This window comes from Oryza brachyantha, chromosome 8, assembly GCF_000231095.2.
Source record: "Oryza brachyantha chromosome 8, ObraRS2, whole genome shotgun sequence".
Taxonomy (NCBI): Eukaryota; Viridiplantae; Streptophyta; class Magnoliopsida; order Poales; family Poaceae; genus Oryza; species Oryza brachyantha.
Genome location: NC_023170.2, coordinates 14,369,652 through 14,383,295, shown reverse-complemented (window position 1 = coordinate 14,383,295; position 13,644 = coordinate 14,369,652). Strand labels below are relative to the sequence as shown.

General features: G+C 40.7%; 2 protein-coding genes across 3 annotated transcripts; one reads left to right on the top strand and one right to left on the bottom strand.

Moving 5' to 3' along the window:
• Positions 1-918: 918 nt before the first annotated feature.
• LOC102708822 (zinc finger protein ZPR1-like) lies at positions 919-7,742 on the top strand. The gene is made up of 16 exons (XM_006659427.3): positions 919-1,233; positions 1,362-1,406; positions 1,496-1,536; positions 1,630-1,711; positions 3,211-3,255; positions 3,336-3,392; positions 3,506-3,565; positions 3,649-3,776; positions 4,088-4,358; positions 4,435-4,501; positions 5,468-5,538; positions 5,640-5,729; positions 6,031-6,139; positions 6,637-6,728; positions 7,097-7,202; positions 7,432-7,742. Exons 1-16 carry the CDS (start codon positions 1,099-1,101, stop codon positions 7,539-7,541), a joined length of 1,509 nt encoding a protein of 502 aa, XP_006659490.3. The 5' UTR covers positions 919-1,098; the 3' UTR covers positions 7,542-7,742.
• Positions 7,743-8,999: 1,257 nt separating this feature from the next.
• On the bottom strand, positions 9,000-13,416 carry LOC102719792. Of its 2 annotated transcripts, none has more exons than XM_040527102.1 (8): positions 12,896-13,416; positions 12,313-12,394; positions 12,078-12,191; positions 11,203-11,997; positions 10,502-10,865; positions 9,905-9,983; positions 9,488-9,716; positions 9,000-9,339 (listed from the first exon to the last, which is right to left on the bottom strand). In XM_040527102.1, the coding sequence occupies exons 1-7, from the start codon at positions 13,043-13,045 to the stop codon at positions 9,510-9,512; spliced, it is 1,791 nt and encodes a 596-aa protein (XP_040383036.1). In that variant the 5' UTR covers positions 13,046-13,416; the 3' UTR covers positions 9,000-9,339; positions 9,488-9,509. The 2 variants fall into 2 exon arrangements, with proteins under 2 accessions (XP_040383036.1, XP_040383035.1); XM_040527101.1 differs by having other exon boundaries at positions 9,002-9,339; positions 9,902-9,983; positions 12,896-13,413.
• Between the last annotated feature and the right edge of the window lie 228 nt (positions 13,417-13,644).

Sequence of the window (13,644 nt, the reverse complement as noted above, 5' to 3'; positions counted from 1 at the left end):
TGTAATATAGCAGGGTCATCTTTTCACTTGTTAAGTAAAAACCAAATATCATATTTACAAATGAAAAATAGTTTATAAATAAAATTTTTATATATGTGTTTTTAAGTCTAGGTTGAAAAATAAACTATGATAATAAAACCTAAAATTAACTCTAAATTTAAGGTTGAAAAGATAGGGTGGTATGAATGGATGTAGATTAACCCATGGATAACCATAGCTAACTCTAGTTTAATTAAATAACCATGTATAATTTTTAAGCGACTCTAGCTGACCACGTATACATAACCTGCTAACCGACTCCTCGCCCCTATCTCTAATCTTATAAGGGATAAAAAGGATGAGATAATTTTCGAGGGGTGGCACAAATTAACCGCCCAGTGCCATCCCTCCTGTCCTATCTGCTTCGCACATTTGTTTTTTACGCTTTAAATCAAGTTCAGATTGTTACAGATGTTCTAAATTTAGATCGAAAATTGTGCTATTGATAAATATATGGTAAAAAAAACTAAACTCTACCTAACTTTTTTTACCAGGTTCCAAGAAACCCCCGCCCCTGTCTGGTTTCATAAGCACTAATATTTATTAGTACTCCCTCCTTATTCTAATAAATAACAATTATATTTTTAGCATGCATTTGACCATTCATTTTATTTAAGAATTTTATACATATATAAAAATATAATTTATAATTAAAATACATTAAATAAAAATACAATAACAATAAAATAAATGTGTAAGTTTTTAATAAAACGAAAATAGATTAAACATGGATCAAAGAGTCATACGTAGGGAATACTCCACTAACACATGGGCCTAAATCCATCTGGTTTGATGAGCCCAGCCCATCTCCAGACTCCAGAGGCTCCTAGGTCTCTCTCGCCTCGCGTCTTCCCTTCCCTTCTCCTCCGTCCCCCTCCCGCCGCGAAGCCACCAGAGAGGCCAGAGCTCCACTCCGCGGGCACCACACGCGAACCAGGCAGAGAGCTAAGCCGAGAGAGATCGCGAGAGCGAAAGCCTCCACTCCTTTCGCTCGCGAGGGCACTAGCTAGAACCCACGCTATCCACCAGCGTCCTGCAGCGGCGGCGGCGGCGGCGGCCATGGCGGGCTCCGGGGAGGAAGCGCGCGTGGTGGTGGACCTCCGCTCGGCGGCGGAGTCGGCGGGCGACGACGAGGAGGTTCACGCCACGCCGCTCCACGAGATCGAGTCCCTCTGCATGCGCTGCGGCGACAACGTAAGGGCCCTTGCGGTGCCTGCCTAAATCGCTCTGTTCTTCTTCTTCTTCTTCTTCTTATTATTTTGGTGTATTTTAGTTTGGTTTGGCTGTAGTGAGTGCTGAGACTTGTGCGTTTCTGTGGCCAGGGCACCACAAGGCTTCTGCTGACTATGATTCCGCACTTCCGGGAGGTGAGCTTGCTCTCTTAGCCGTGCTCATTGGCGGCTGCTTGCTGTTCTCATTGGAGAGCGCTGTCAAATTCACATTTGTAAACCTGCAGGTGGTTCTGATGGCTTTCGAGTGCCCGCATTGTGGCGAGAGGTAATGAGATTGTCCATCTGTGAGTCCACTGGTACAAGTCTACGGCTAGTAGAGCTGGGTGGTATCTTGATTTGGTGTAATTTTCTGTGCTAGGAACAATGAGGTTCAGTTTGCTGGACAACTCCAGCCAAAGGGATGCTGTTACCGTTTGGAGGTCCTGCGTGGACAGAACGAGGTATGGTTCTGTAGCATGGCTGTTTTAATGTTGTCACCCGTTTAGTATTCTATGGTGAGTGCTGCACTTAGCTGTGCCGTGTCATGTAATCTGATTAGTAACATGACCCCCTGAATCCTCACCGGGTTTGGCGAGTTTTCGTTTCTTTGTTCGCTCACCTATCCCACCTTGTTGAATATTGATAGTCACATTTCACAGCTAACCAACCCCAAATGGCCCACAAGAACTTCATTTTTCTTGATAGATATCAACAACATGAAGGATAATATTTACTCTTGAAGGCGACGAATATTTCTTTTAATGAGGATTAGAAAGTAACAGAGTCAAACCTTAAGAAAATCCTGTCTTTCATTGATTTCTGCATTTCTTATCACCTAATCAATATATAGATATAGCTCATTGAAGTATGTGCCTATTCAAGCTGGCTAAGAAATTGCTAAGACACGAACCTGAATGATGGCCAAATGAGTATCCATGAGAGATTAAAGAGTAATGTGTTTCTCTGGGTAAGAAATCATTGTAATCAAGCTTCTATTGTAATTACACCCTCCTTTTTATGTTGCAAAGACTTTCTGGCCTTGTCTAGATTCATTCATTGATCAATGTATATGGTTTGTATATGTGTCTAGATTCATTAGCATCCATATGAATTTGGTCAAGGCTAAAAAGTCTTACATCTAGATTCATTAGCATCATATAAATTTGGTCAAGGCTAGAAAGTCTTACACTGTAAAACGTAGAGAGTATAAAATAAACCAGACCTCAAAACTTATTCTTTTGGTTAGCTCAAAATTTTCCTTATGATATGATTTCAGCATTCTGAAGGTTACAACTTGTGAGTAGAGTGTGGAGGTATTCGTTAGAATCCCTATGTACTTCACTGCAATGTTTCTATTTGCACCGGTATTTCTAATGAAGAAATTCACCCCAAAAATAAAAATATCTGTTGAACTTTCAGCTGACTGGGCCTCTCATTGTTTGACTAGTTGCTGAGTCAGTCTACCAACTAAAAAGTGCAACCTGGAAACCTTTTTAGGATGAACGTGGAATATCCGATCATACCTTGACCAAAATTGATGAAATTTAGTTAGGATGTTCACAAAGATCTCTAGAACCTATTCCAATCTAAGACCTGTGATAGATTGCAACGTACTTCATGGATTTGAAAGAATTCTAGACAAGAACACAAAACTGATTCAAACTACAAAATCATGATTACTTGATTAGTCATTGCACGTGAGGAATCAGACTGTAGAAGTACGCAGATCTATTCTTCTGTCCTGTATGTCCAAGCAAGATTTTGCTGAGATAATTGGCACCTATGCCTTTTCTTTTCTTTGCTCGTCATTGGTGCTTTCCTTAATGCTCTTCATAAACTCTGCAATAATTCAAAATTCAAATACACATGCATGCTGCTTTCTGTCCATGTTTTGTAATTTTAGTAATAAATCGTTCTCATCATATGTTAATTTGATAACTAACAATCAGTACTCGCACAGATACTGAACCGTCAGGTTGTGAAATCTGATTCAGCAACTATTAAGGTATGCCGATCTTGCTCTTGCTGATGCATTTACAAATATATGTAATATGATTTATCTTTAACTTCACATTTGGCATGTAGATTCCAGAACTGGACTTTGAGATCCCTCCAGAAGCTCAGCGTGGATCACTTTCAACAGTATGCTCCATTTCTTTCTGCATGTATATCTTTGAAAATGTTCATATCAAACTCTTTTTTAAAAAAAAGTATATATGGTGCTAGTTCTCTAAGCATTTTTCCTCATGAATTAGGTGGAAGGCATTATTATGCGAGCTGTTGATGAGCTGCAGGCACTTCAAGATGAAAGAAAGGTGAATCTCAGTGATCATATCCGTAGGTCTGGAACTTAAATTGTGCCACATAGTGATACACTAATCTCTATTTTGTTCTACAGAAAGTTGATCCTCAAAAGGCTGAAGCTATCGATCAATTTTTAACAAAATTAAGATCTCTTGGATTAGGAGAAGCTTCTTTCACTTTTGTTCTTGATGATCCTGCTGGAAATAGCTTCATTGAAAACCCGTAAGATTATCTGTAACCTCCAGAATTCAGTTTGTTTGATGTTACTTTATAGGTTCTTTTTAGAGTTGCTTTTACATGAAGGATAATGTCCCAAGTGTTCAACACATTTGTTTTGGTTCTCTTTCTTTATGTTTATATAATGATATTATTTCTAGCTTCATTTAGCATGCTCAAGGGGCCTATACTTGTGCTGTGGAGTTTTCCTGCATGATGTGCATGGCAAGATGATACTCTATGTGTTTCTATTAGATCACCACATGCTTGAAGTGATTATACTTTACTTTGACACACATTGACCAATCTTCCTGCAGAAATGCACCTTCATCAGATCCTTTGCTATCTGTGAAATTCTATGAAAGGACACGTGAACAACAAGCAGCACTTGGTTTTCTTGTTGAACCACCTACAGAAGAACCTAGGGAGCAACCTGTTAGCAATTCTTCAACAGTGGAAGGAAACTCTGAGGTGTTGCAAAAGGAGCCCCATGGTTCAGTTGGAGCTGTTGCAGGTCGGCGTGCTATAGCTCAGGGAAACCCCGATGAAGTTGCTGCAGCGCTGTGCAGATATTCAGCACCAGAAGAGGTATGCTTTATTCAGCTTCCTGGCAATTATCTTGTTCAAGACTTTGTTTATTCATGCCTTCTTTTTACTTGGTCAGGTTGATACTTTGCCATCAACATGTGGGGCCTGTGGAACTGAGTGTGTCACTCGTTTCTTTGCTACAAGTATCCTTTTCACCTTTTGTTCACTGTTTCTATATGGACTCTTAAGTAAAAAAAAAAAGAGAGAGAGAGTATGTTTAATGTTAACATGTATCAATAATCTCAGAAACAGTCAATTAGGTCATTTTAGTGTTTAGGGGTGTAATTGGGATGACCTGTTATCTCACTTATAGACCAATTAAGTGGGTTGGCCCACATGTTTTCCACTTAATTGATCTATAAGTGGGTTTGCTGGTCATCCCACTTGCACCTAGGGGTGGGCAAGAAAGAGACCGAAGGCCAAACCAAAATGACCGCGACCAAGAATTTTGGTCATAAATTCGGTCTAAGGTAGTGAAAGACCGATTTTTGTTCGGTCAATTTGGTTAGTCCCTCCAGTTAACCGAAAAGATAGAATAGATCAAAAATGCCCAAATGCAATCTCCAACCCACTAGGTCCAATAGGAGTAAACCCTAATTTTCACATCCCTACTCCCCCGATGCATGCAATCCAATCGGTCATGCTCGCATTTTTTTTGTGAATTTTATGATATGAAATCGTTGAAAATTTCTATGATATCTTTTGCATCTATGAACTTGTTGCTGAAGGTCATGACTGGGACCAAGGCCGAATTACTCGGTCGTCATTTTTTGTCAAGACCGATCAGTCCTGTGTTTCTAATGACTGAAATTTAGTTAAGACCAAAGACCGAGATCAAGACTGAATGGCCACCCCTACTTACACCCCTAGTAATGTTTCTATATCCTTGTTTGAATTTGTGACCAATGCTGGTCTCTTGGAAAACAGGAGAATACGGAATATTTAGTATATTTAATTTAGAATGTTCTTACGGCTACGTGCATGTTTTATGTGTTATGTCATATTGCCAAGGATAAATAATATCATAGTTTTAACATGCTCTCCAGTGATTTATTGCACTGCTAATAATCAATATTTGCAATAGTGTCTGATCCTTGACATTTGGTTAGAAATCCCATATTTTCGTGAGGTTATTGTTATGGCAACAACATGTGACATGTGTGGCTATCGCAACTCAGAGGTCAGTACCAGACTTCCATTGTCATACATGTGTTTCTTTTAGAAAAAATGCTGTACATTGGTGACAACTCCGAACTAACAATGGTTTTTTTGTTCAATCAGTTGAAACCTGGTGGTGAAATCCCAGCCAAAGGAAAGAAAATTACACTACATGTGCAAAATGGAAAAGATCTTACACGTGATGTCATAAAGGTCAGAAATTTTGCTCTGTTTGATGGTGTTTATTTTCGCATTGCATGCTAGTTTGTTTTGTAAGTCAAAATCCCTATTTTCAGCGGGCAAAAGGATATAAATAACCATATTCCCCATTACGAGATCGGGTGCCCTTGTAGTAAAGAACTTGATGAGTTAAACCTAATTTCCTTTTGTAGCGTAAGGACAGAAATAATGCTTTCCAATGTAGGATTACTCTTTAGATGCATACTTCAGTTGCATTTTGGTGTGATCAAGTTTGATACACGATTTTGTTAATTTGGAGTTTTCCTTTTTTCAGTCAGATTCAGCTGGTGTGAAAGTACCTGAACTCGAGTTGGAGCTAGCAAGTGGAACATTGGGTGGTATTGTTACAACAGTTGAAGGTCTAATTGTGAAAATATGTGAGGGTAGGTGCCTCATCTCACTTATTTACTACTTTTCCCTTATATTCAACACCAAAATGGACTATAAGGAAGTTTGGCAGTTCAAGATCATGTACATGGTATGCTGACAAGCTTTTCCCCCTAACATTAGCACTCACCCAGTCATAGAACACATTGTTTTGGGCATCGATACAGTCTTCAAAACGTATAGTTGACTAATAATTTCTGTTGGAATATATTTGTAAACCCAATAAAAATTAGTCTTATTATTATGTTTTGAGACAAATCTATAGTCCTATACATTATGATGAAGTATATTGATATTTAGAAAGTTTGACTGGATGCATGTCCAAAAGAACTGCTTTTCATAGCCGGAGGGAGTAGGCGAGTAGCTGCAAGCACCCATTGCACTTGTAGATAAAGCTCAGAGATAACTTCTTTATTCAATGAAATCTGTGAAAGGTTCTTTATTCAATACAGTTTTGTGAACTGAAATAGATATCTTTATATTGAGGTGACAGCTCTGGAGAGAGTGCATGGATTCCAGTTGGGTGATAGCACACTGGAATGGAAAAAGAAGAAATGGGAGGATTTCAAGGATAGATTATCCAAGGTGGGTAATTTGTTTCCTGTACAAGGTTTTTATCTGTTTCATCATTTATTTTCTTTCCAAATTTTCTGTAGTTTGATGGAGTTTCTTTCTGATTGTCTCAGTTGAGCAAAATCGTACTGCCTAAAATATGGCACTAGTTGTTTCCTTGATAATGCTGAAAAATAACATCAGGCTTTTACATCCGCATGTTTCTTCTTTTTTCTTACCTGTTTGTTATGCTAAACTTGAGAGTGGAGGTTGGTACTAAAGTCCTCATCACTATTCTGGGTGTTCCCTTCCATCTGGATTCAATTGCAGCTTATTAACTGTTAACTTTTTTGTATCTTCTGCACAGCTATCTTAATACTATTACATATGTGTATTTTCAGCTTCTTAGTTTACAAGAGCCATGGACTTTGATCATCGATGATGGATTGGCAGCTTCGTTTGTTGCTCCAGCTACAGATTCTATAGAAGATGACAGCCAGCTAACCAGTAAGTTAGCTTAATCAATTATTTGGATTATATACTTGATTGTCTTTGACATAGGAGCTCGTTTCTTGAGTCTAAATGCTTAACCAAATGGTGAGGTTCCCAGAGTCTCAAGTATTTGATGTGAATTATGGAACATATTTGTGCGGTACTAATAATATCTTCTGGAATAACGTGCATTATTGCTGCAATTCTGACGTGCTCAACGCATTGTTCTCTGTAAATTTTCCAGTTGAGGAGTATGCGAGGAACTGGGACCAGAATGAGGAGCTTGGCTTGAATGACATGGACACATCGTCTGCTGACGCCGCCTACAACACCGGCAACACCGCCAACCCATAATGTACTCGATGTTGTAACATGTACTATTATCTAAAACTAATTTTGCTCCATGTTGTAACTTGTGTGCTAGCTATTACTTTTCTTTCTCTTACATTTAACAGGCAAGATATTCAGACGGCCAATTTTACTTTGTGAGGACTGGTTTTTCTTATAATTGTATCCGAGGCCACATAATGGTTTGCCATCGGGTTGGACCAGCAACAGATTATTCATTCCGAACTCCATTGTTTATCCTTCAGTTTAGTTAACCCTTGAACAGTTATGAGCATTAGCAAAAATTTAAATTTTAAAACATAATTTTGAAGTTGATTTTGGTTTTTTATCATAATTTTTTTGGCATTTGTATTAAATTGCTAAGTATACATCTATAAGTTTTACCAAAATTTATTTTATAATCGCTGATTAGCCATTATAATAAGCATAAGCGACAATTACCCCTTAAAAAATAATTGAGTAGCTAACTACTACGCAGTGATGGTAACACAACGGTTTTAGTTTGTTTTTTTATTCTAGTGAATTGTTAGTACTATGTTGCTTTTTTTTTATTGTAGTGGATTGTTAGTACTATAACTTTTTCAGAATAGAACTGTATATAGTTGGAACGGTAAAAAAAATCCCGTCATTTTTGTTCAATTTCAGGTCAGGCAAAATACTAAACTATCGGTACCCAAAATAAAAAGATAGAATCAAGAAATTCCATACACTTTTCACTCCTATGTTGCCTTCTTTTGGAAGAGAAGACGGAAGCACGCATTTTAAACTATTAGACTGTGTTTTTAAAAAGTTTATGTCTAAAACTTACTTGAAAAATCATGTTAATTTATTTTAAGTTGAAAAATCATGTTAATTTATTTGTCAAGTTTACAATAGGTAATATTTATTTTACTGTTTATTAATGAGATACTTCATTTTACGTGCTTTTCTACTACGTCCCTTCCTCTCACCCAAGTGTGGTGACTTTGAGGTGAGCTTATGAGTGTTTGACTTTGAAGTGAACTTCTTATGGGTGTTTTGAAGATAAGAATTTCACATGAAATTTGTTAATTATGTCAATTCCAAATCAACCCCGTCCAAACAGGTAATGTTGAGGATATGTACACACCAAACAATTGTAGAAAAATGCCAATTCCAGGTGAGCATTCGTTATGTACAAAGCTGATTAAAAAAAGAACATATTGGCTCTGTTCTTTTATAGATGAAGGATGAAAGTGATAGTAGTTATTTAATAGTGAAAATGATGAATTTAACTAATAGAAAATAAAAAGTCTATTTTAGAAAGGTGAGATGATAGGGTTATATATATAGAAACTTGTTAAAAACGCATCGTTTAGCACAAAGCGTGCGCACAGAAGTTGAGAAAAAACAGGGAATAATATGTACTCTAAAAAACGTAGCCGATCATGGTACCCTTCTACAGTATTCTGGTTCAAGTTTTGAACCACAAGCGGACAGCGCGTTCTAGAGTGGATAAAAAAAATACCGTAAAAAAGGACTTGATATGGAATTAACTTTTTTAGTTTTTATGATATCATCACTGCGCCTGGAAGAGTATGAACAGAGATTTATTATTACATGTGATGATACAAAATAGATCATATACTTCACAAAGTGTGTAGTAACATCTGATTCCTGTCCTCTGCGTCAATTTCCTTTCGTTCCCGGGCAGAATAACTCCTGTGTGACCACTGGATATATAAGTTGAGAGCCTCGGTTTCCCCTGCTAGGGCTTATCTGTAATCTATACTAAAAAGCCTCTATTTCTCCCCTCTAGTTTTCACCTCGAAAGTGACAACACCGTCTGAAAAAAAAGTCGATCCAATGAGAGTTAACTAAGCACATAGTGTTTACTTCCAAACAAAAAGTAAAGCACATGGCGGTATAAAAATGTAACTACAGAAGTTATTAAGCTTCTTGTTAATATTGAAAAAAATGGAAGTCGGTCTTACTTGAATGTATAATAAAACCGAACTAGAATGCATGGCAAGTGAAGCAACCACTTAGCGAACTCATCTGGCCATTCTTGCTTAGGTGTGATGGCCTTTTCACAGTCCTGGAGATGTGCTGATCAAGGTTTGTGGTGGTTGTGCTGCGTATCACATGTGTTTTCCTATGAGCAGACCTGAGGGTATTGAAAATCCTCTCCAGCGAGTATGATCGTTTCTTTTCGAGTTTCATCTGAAAAAATCATAACAGAATGTATGAATCGAATGGATGACACAATTCTGAGCGGCAAAGAAGAAAGTATCTGTACATAGCAAATGTAGGTTCACCAATTAGCACTAAAATCAGGAAAAAAAGTTAGATACATGCAGGAGAGGAAGAAACTGAATTAGAAGAGCCAGAGAGAAGAAACAACACACCACGAGCTTTTGAATTGCTGCCTCTGCTTTTGCCTTCTGCAAATTCTCCCATGCAGTCATCTTTGCTTCCTCTCCCTCAATCCTTAGAAGCAATGGAGAGTTTTGATAAAGCATAGTAAATTATTGCAGCTCAAACTCTTATATTAGATGATTGACTTAGATAAGGCAGGGTCAATTCCAAACTTCCAAATTATACAGTTCTCAAATAGAGCTGATGAAGTGATGAGTAGCATGGTAGTTGAACACTTGAAACCAATGCAAAAGGTATACTTCATCTCAAACTTCAAAAATGAGATGGTCTTAGATGTAATAGAAAATTCAAAACTATCATTGAGTTATCGACAATGACTAAGATAAACGCTGTAGAACAGATAAGTGCATTACCCCTGCACATTCTTCTTTCTTTAATATTTAGCTTATTTAGAAAACCCTCTTGGCAATTTCAGTCATTTATTAGTTATGCGTAGTGTTCTATAAGTATAATTTAGCTAGATAGTCTAGTACTGGTATAGTGATATGCAGAAACTAATTGTATGCCTGAAAAAAGGTCAGGCAAAATACTTCTATCTGCAAGGATCAACAGAAATAGCAAGCCCTTACTTTGATATACACTTCGCAGTTTCTGTTACTTCCCAGGCAGAAGATTTAGATTCCACTGTCCTTTTCTTCCACTCTATAATGTTTGTAGAATTCTCAGAGCCTCGTGTGACATGTTTCTTGGACCACCTGGTCAGAGTCACCCTATCATCCATCTGCACATCCCTTATTTCAAGCTTAGAGAAACAGCTCTCCAACTCCTTGACTTGCTGTGCTGATAGCGAGCGGGAAAATGAAGGCCTCCCGCTAGGAGAAGAGGACCTGCTGCGCTCAGGGCTGGTCTGTGTTGCCACATCTTTTCTCAAAATTGCAGGTTTACTGCTGGTGGTCAAGTCTGTTGTGATTTCTCTCTGTTCATCTGTGCAAGCTGCAAACATGAAAATGTTTCTGAATAATAGCTACTAGTTTCTAAATTTTGAGCATTATCTGCATAAGGTGAAAGATTTACCTGTGAGTGTAGTCTAATTAATAGCTACCCTATCAAGTTGGCTACCAACATGCTAATAGTCTAATTAATAGCTATCCTACCAAGTCTAATTAATATTTTGTATAGTTAACTCGAACTCTTCAACATTTACTTTATTTAGCAAACAAACAACGTAATCAAGAAACATTGTTTTCTACTCTTCCATTTGGCATTAGTACTCCAACACTAACTAATAAGCACACAAAGTACGGGTAAAAATGGTACTTAACAAAGATACCTTGAGTTGATTCTTGGGAAGAAGGCAATGACTGAGATAACTGAACTGCACTATCCAATTTTTGGCAAACTCCGGTAGACCACACAGCAGGATGTGCACCATTTGCTCCACCAGACCTGATTCCCAAGCCATTGCTGCTGTCCTCACCAGATACGTCACTTAGACCCCTTCCAGCATGGCTACTGGATCCACAAACATGTTCAGGTAGCAAAACCCCAGACAAGAAAGGTGAGTTCGCTGTGAGGTTTCCTACTCTCCCGGTGTCAAGCAAAGATGACGATGATGAAGCGGATGAGTATGGCTCACCAAATCTGCCAGGAGGTCCAAGAGGTCCACTTTTGGCCTTAGGTCGTCGCGACTGTGGGATTGAGGTCCTCCCAAGTGCATTGCTTGGATTTGGACTGAAGATCCACCTCTCTGCATCCTCCCATTTTGAGGGCAACGTTCTCCCAGTATTATGAGGTGGCACCATGCTGTTGCCTGAGTGCCTTCTTTGCCCGTTTGAAGACAGGGCTACTTTTTCAGAATTCCAACCCTGCTGAAGCCCAACAACTGTTGCACCCTGACGATTGTGGCTTGGTGTTCCTGGGCTGGCCGGCGCACCTAATTTATTTTGCGACGATTCACTCAATCCCTTGTTCATCACACCGGCACCGCTGACCAAGAAACCCGGAGAATGTGTGGAGGATCTATCAACACTGGGGCAACCAAAATCAATAGACGCCGGGTGCTGCTTCCGCTCATTCTTACCATGGAAAAGAACAGACCCCAGCCGATACCGCTGGTCTTGGCATTCTATCAAACACCATGCAGGCATGAGAGAATGACACACATGAAAATCCTGCCTACACCATCACCAAGTTCATGAACGTTACCTCCGGCAGAACGGTGAGCTGGATTCTTGATCGGTCCCTGGACTTGTATCCACCCCTCTTCCTTCACTGCCCGCCCTACTGGCCCGTGATCCTCCTCATGTGACCCTGAGGAAGCTGAAGAACACGAAAGCCCCTCAACTTTTATGGGCTGTAAAGGTGTGCACAGCGAGAGCATTCACAAGCAACAACAGTAAGAGTACAAGCACTGAGCTGTGTGCCGCCACATTGCACTCACCATTGGAGGAGGAAGTGCGCAACCCATCGAGCTCTAGATCTGAACCCGGCCCACCACGTTGCCGCACAAAGCTGGGCAAAGGCTGCACCAACAATTGTCTTAGAAAAACTGTCCAGAAATTGTTTTGGACAAAAGCAACAGGAACCTACTGTATGAACAATGAACTAGTGAAGTGAAGTCACAGTTTGAAAAGCAACAATCTATAACTGAAGTGAGAAAAGAATTCCCGAAAAAATCATATTTTTTTTTTGCTATCGAAAAGCTCAATCCCCTTTCCGTGCAAGCGTCCAATATTTGCCAAGACCACCTTTTTGTTTGTCTCCATTGGTTTCCTCGGCTGTACACCTACACTACAGTATCTGATTTGTTGTCTCATGTTTCTTGCATTGGCATCATGAAACGAACGTCACATTCTAATCACTTAAAACCAATCACCTAAAATTTCCGCAAAAATGGCATCTTTTGTCGCCTCGGGTGCCCAAAAGTTCCTCATTTTTACCGCGACATGGGAGAAGAGGATTAGGAAATGCAATCGGAAGGGCGCTCCAGAGAGCAACGCAGGAGCAATGAAGGGATCACTAACCGAGTCGCAGAGGGACGAACCACGGCTGGTCGAGCTCGCCGAGCACCCGCCGCCGGCGCCTCCCCCCTCCGCCTCCTCCCTCCTCCACCCCCTCCTCACCACCATCCTCTCCCGTCCACCTCCGCCGACCTCACCGGCACCTACCCGCATCTCCTCCACCGAGCAGATCAATCGCCGTCTCCACCGCCACCACCACCGCAATGCACGGCGCAGCGTCGGCCCGAGCGGCGGCCGGGATGGGTATTAGAAATGGCGGGTGCAACAGCGCGCGCCCCCGCGACACGGCGTGGTCTGGCCGTGCTGCTGTCCGTCCGCCCCCGCGGCGTGGTGGGCGTTTAATACCGAAATGAATCGCGGTGGTGTGGTGGTGGTGGTGGTGGCCACAGGCGTACGGGCATCCCGAGGCGGAGGCGATAGCCAGCGTGGTGGGTAATAACTGCGGCGCTGAAACTTACTCCACTCTGCCCGCTGCGATCTGCAACTCTGCACGGCGTCGCGATCTGGCGGTGCGGTGATCATTTGCTCTCTCTCTCTTTTTCTTTACCGCGCGCAGTGAGAATCTTGCAGGTGGTAGGTGGCGACCATGACCAACTTGCTCCCGTACCGTGACGTGCCGGCCTGACGTACGGGGCCCAGCGGCCGGCGGCGCCACGGCCGGTACGGAGGAGCCGGAGACCGGCCGGCTCACCAGCAAGGCAGCGGCGGTAGCTTTTTCCTAGCTAGCAACCGGCCGGCCACCAACTGGGCGT

Bases quoted from the DNA above. Each gene is read 5' to 3' on its own strand.
- LOC102708822 (XM_006659427.3), top strand. From the start codon at position 1,099: ATGGCGGGCTCCGGGGAGGAAGCGCGCGTGGTGGTGGACCTCCGCTCG. The intron at 3,777-4,087 runs GTAAGATTATCT...ATCTTCCTGCAG, and splicing joins AATAGCTTCATTGAAAACCC to AAATGCACCTTCATCAGATC. The intron at 4,359-4,434 runs GTATGCTTTATT...TTACTTGGTCAG, and splicing joins GATATTCAGCACCAGAAGAG to GTTGATACTTTGCCATCAAC.
- LOC102719792 (XM_040527101.1), bottom strand. From the start codon at position 13,045: ATGCGGGTAGGTGCCGGTGAGGTCGGCGGAGGTGGACGGGAGAGGATG. The intron at 12,192-12,312 runs GTGAGTGCAATG...CGTGTTCTTCAG, and splicing joins GCGCACTTCCTCCTCCAATG to CTTCCTCAGGGTCACATGAG. The intron at 10,866-11,202 runs GTATCTTTGTTA...TCATGTTTGCAG, and splicing joins TTCCCAAGAATCAACTCAAG to CTTGCACAGATGAACAGAGA.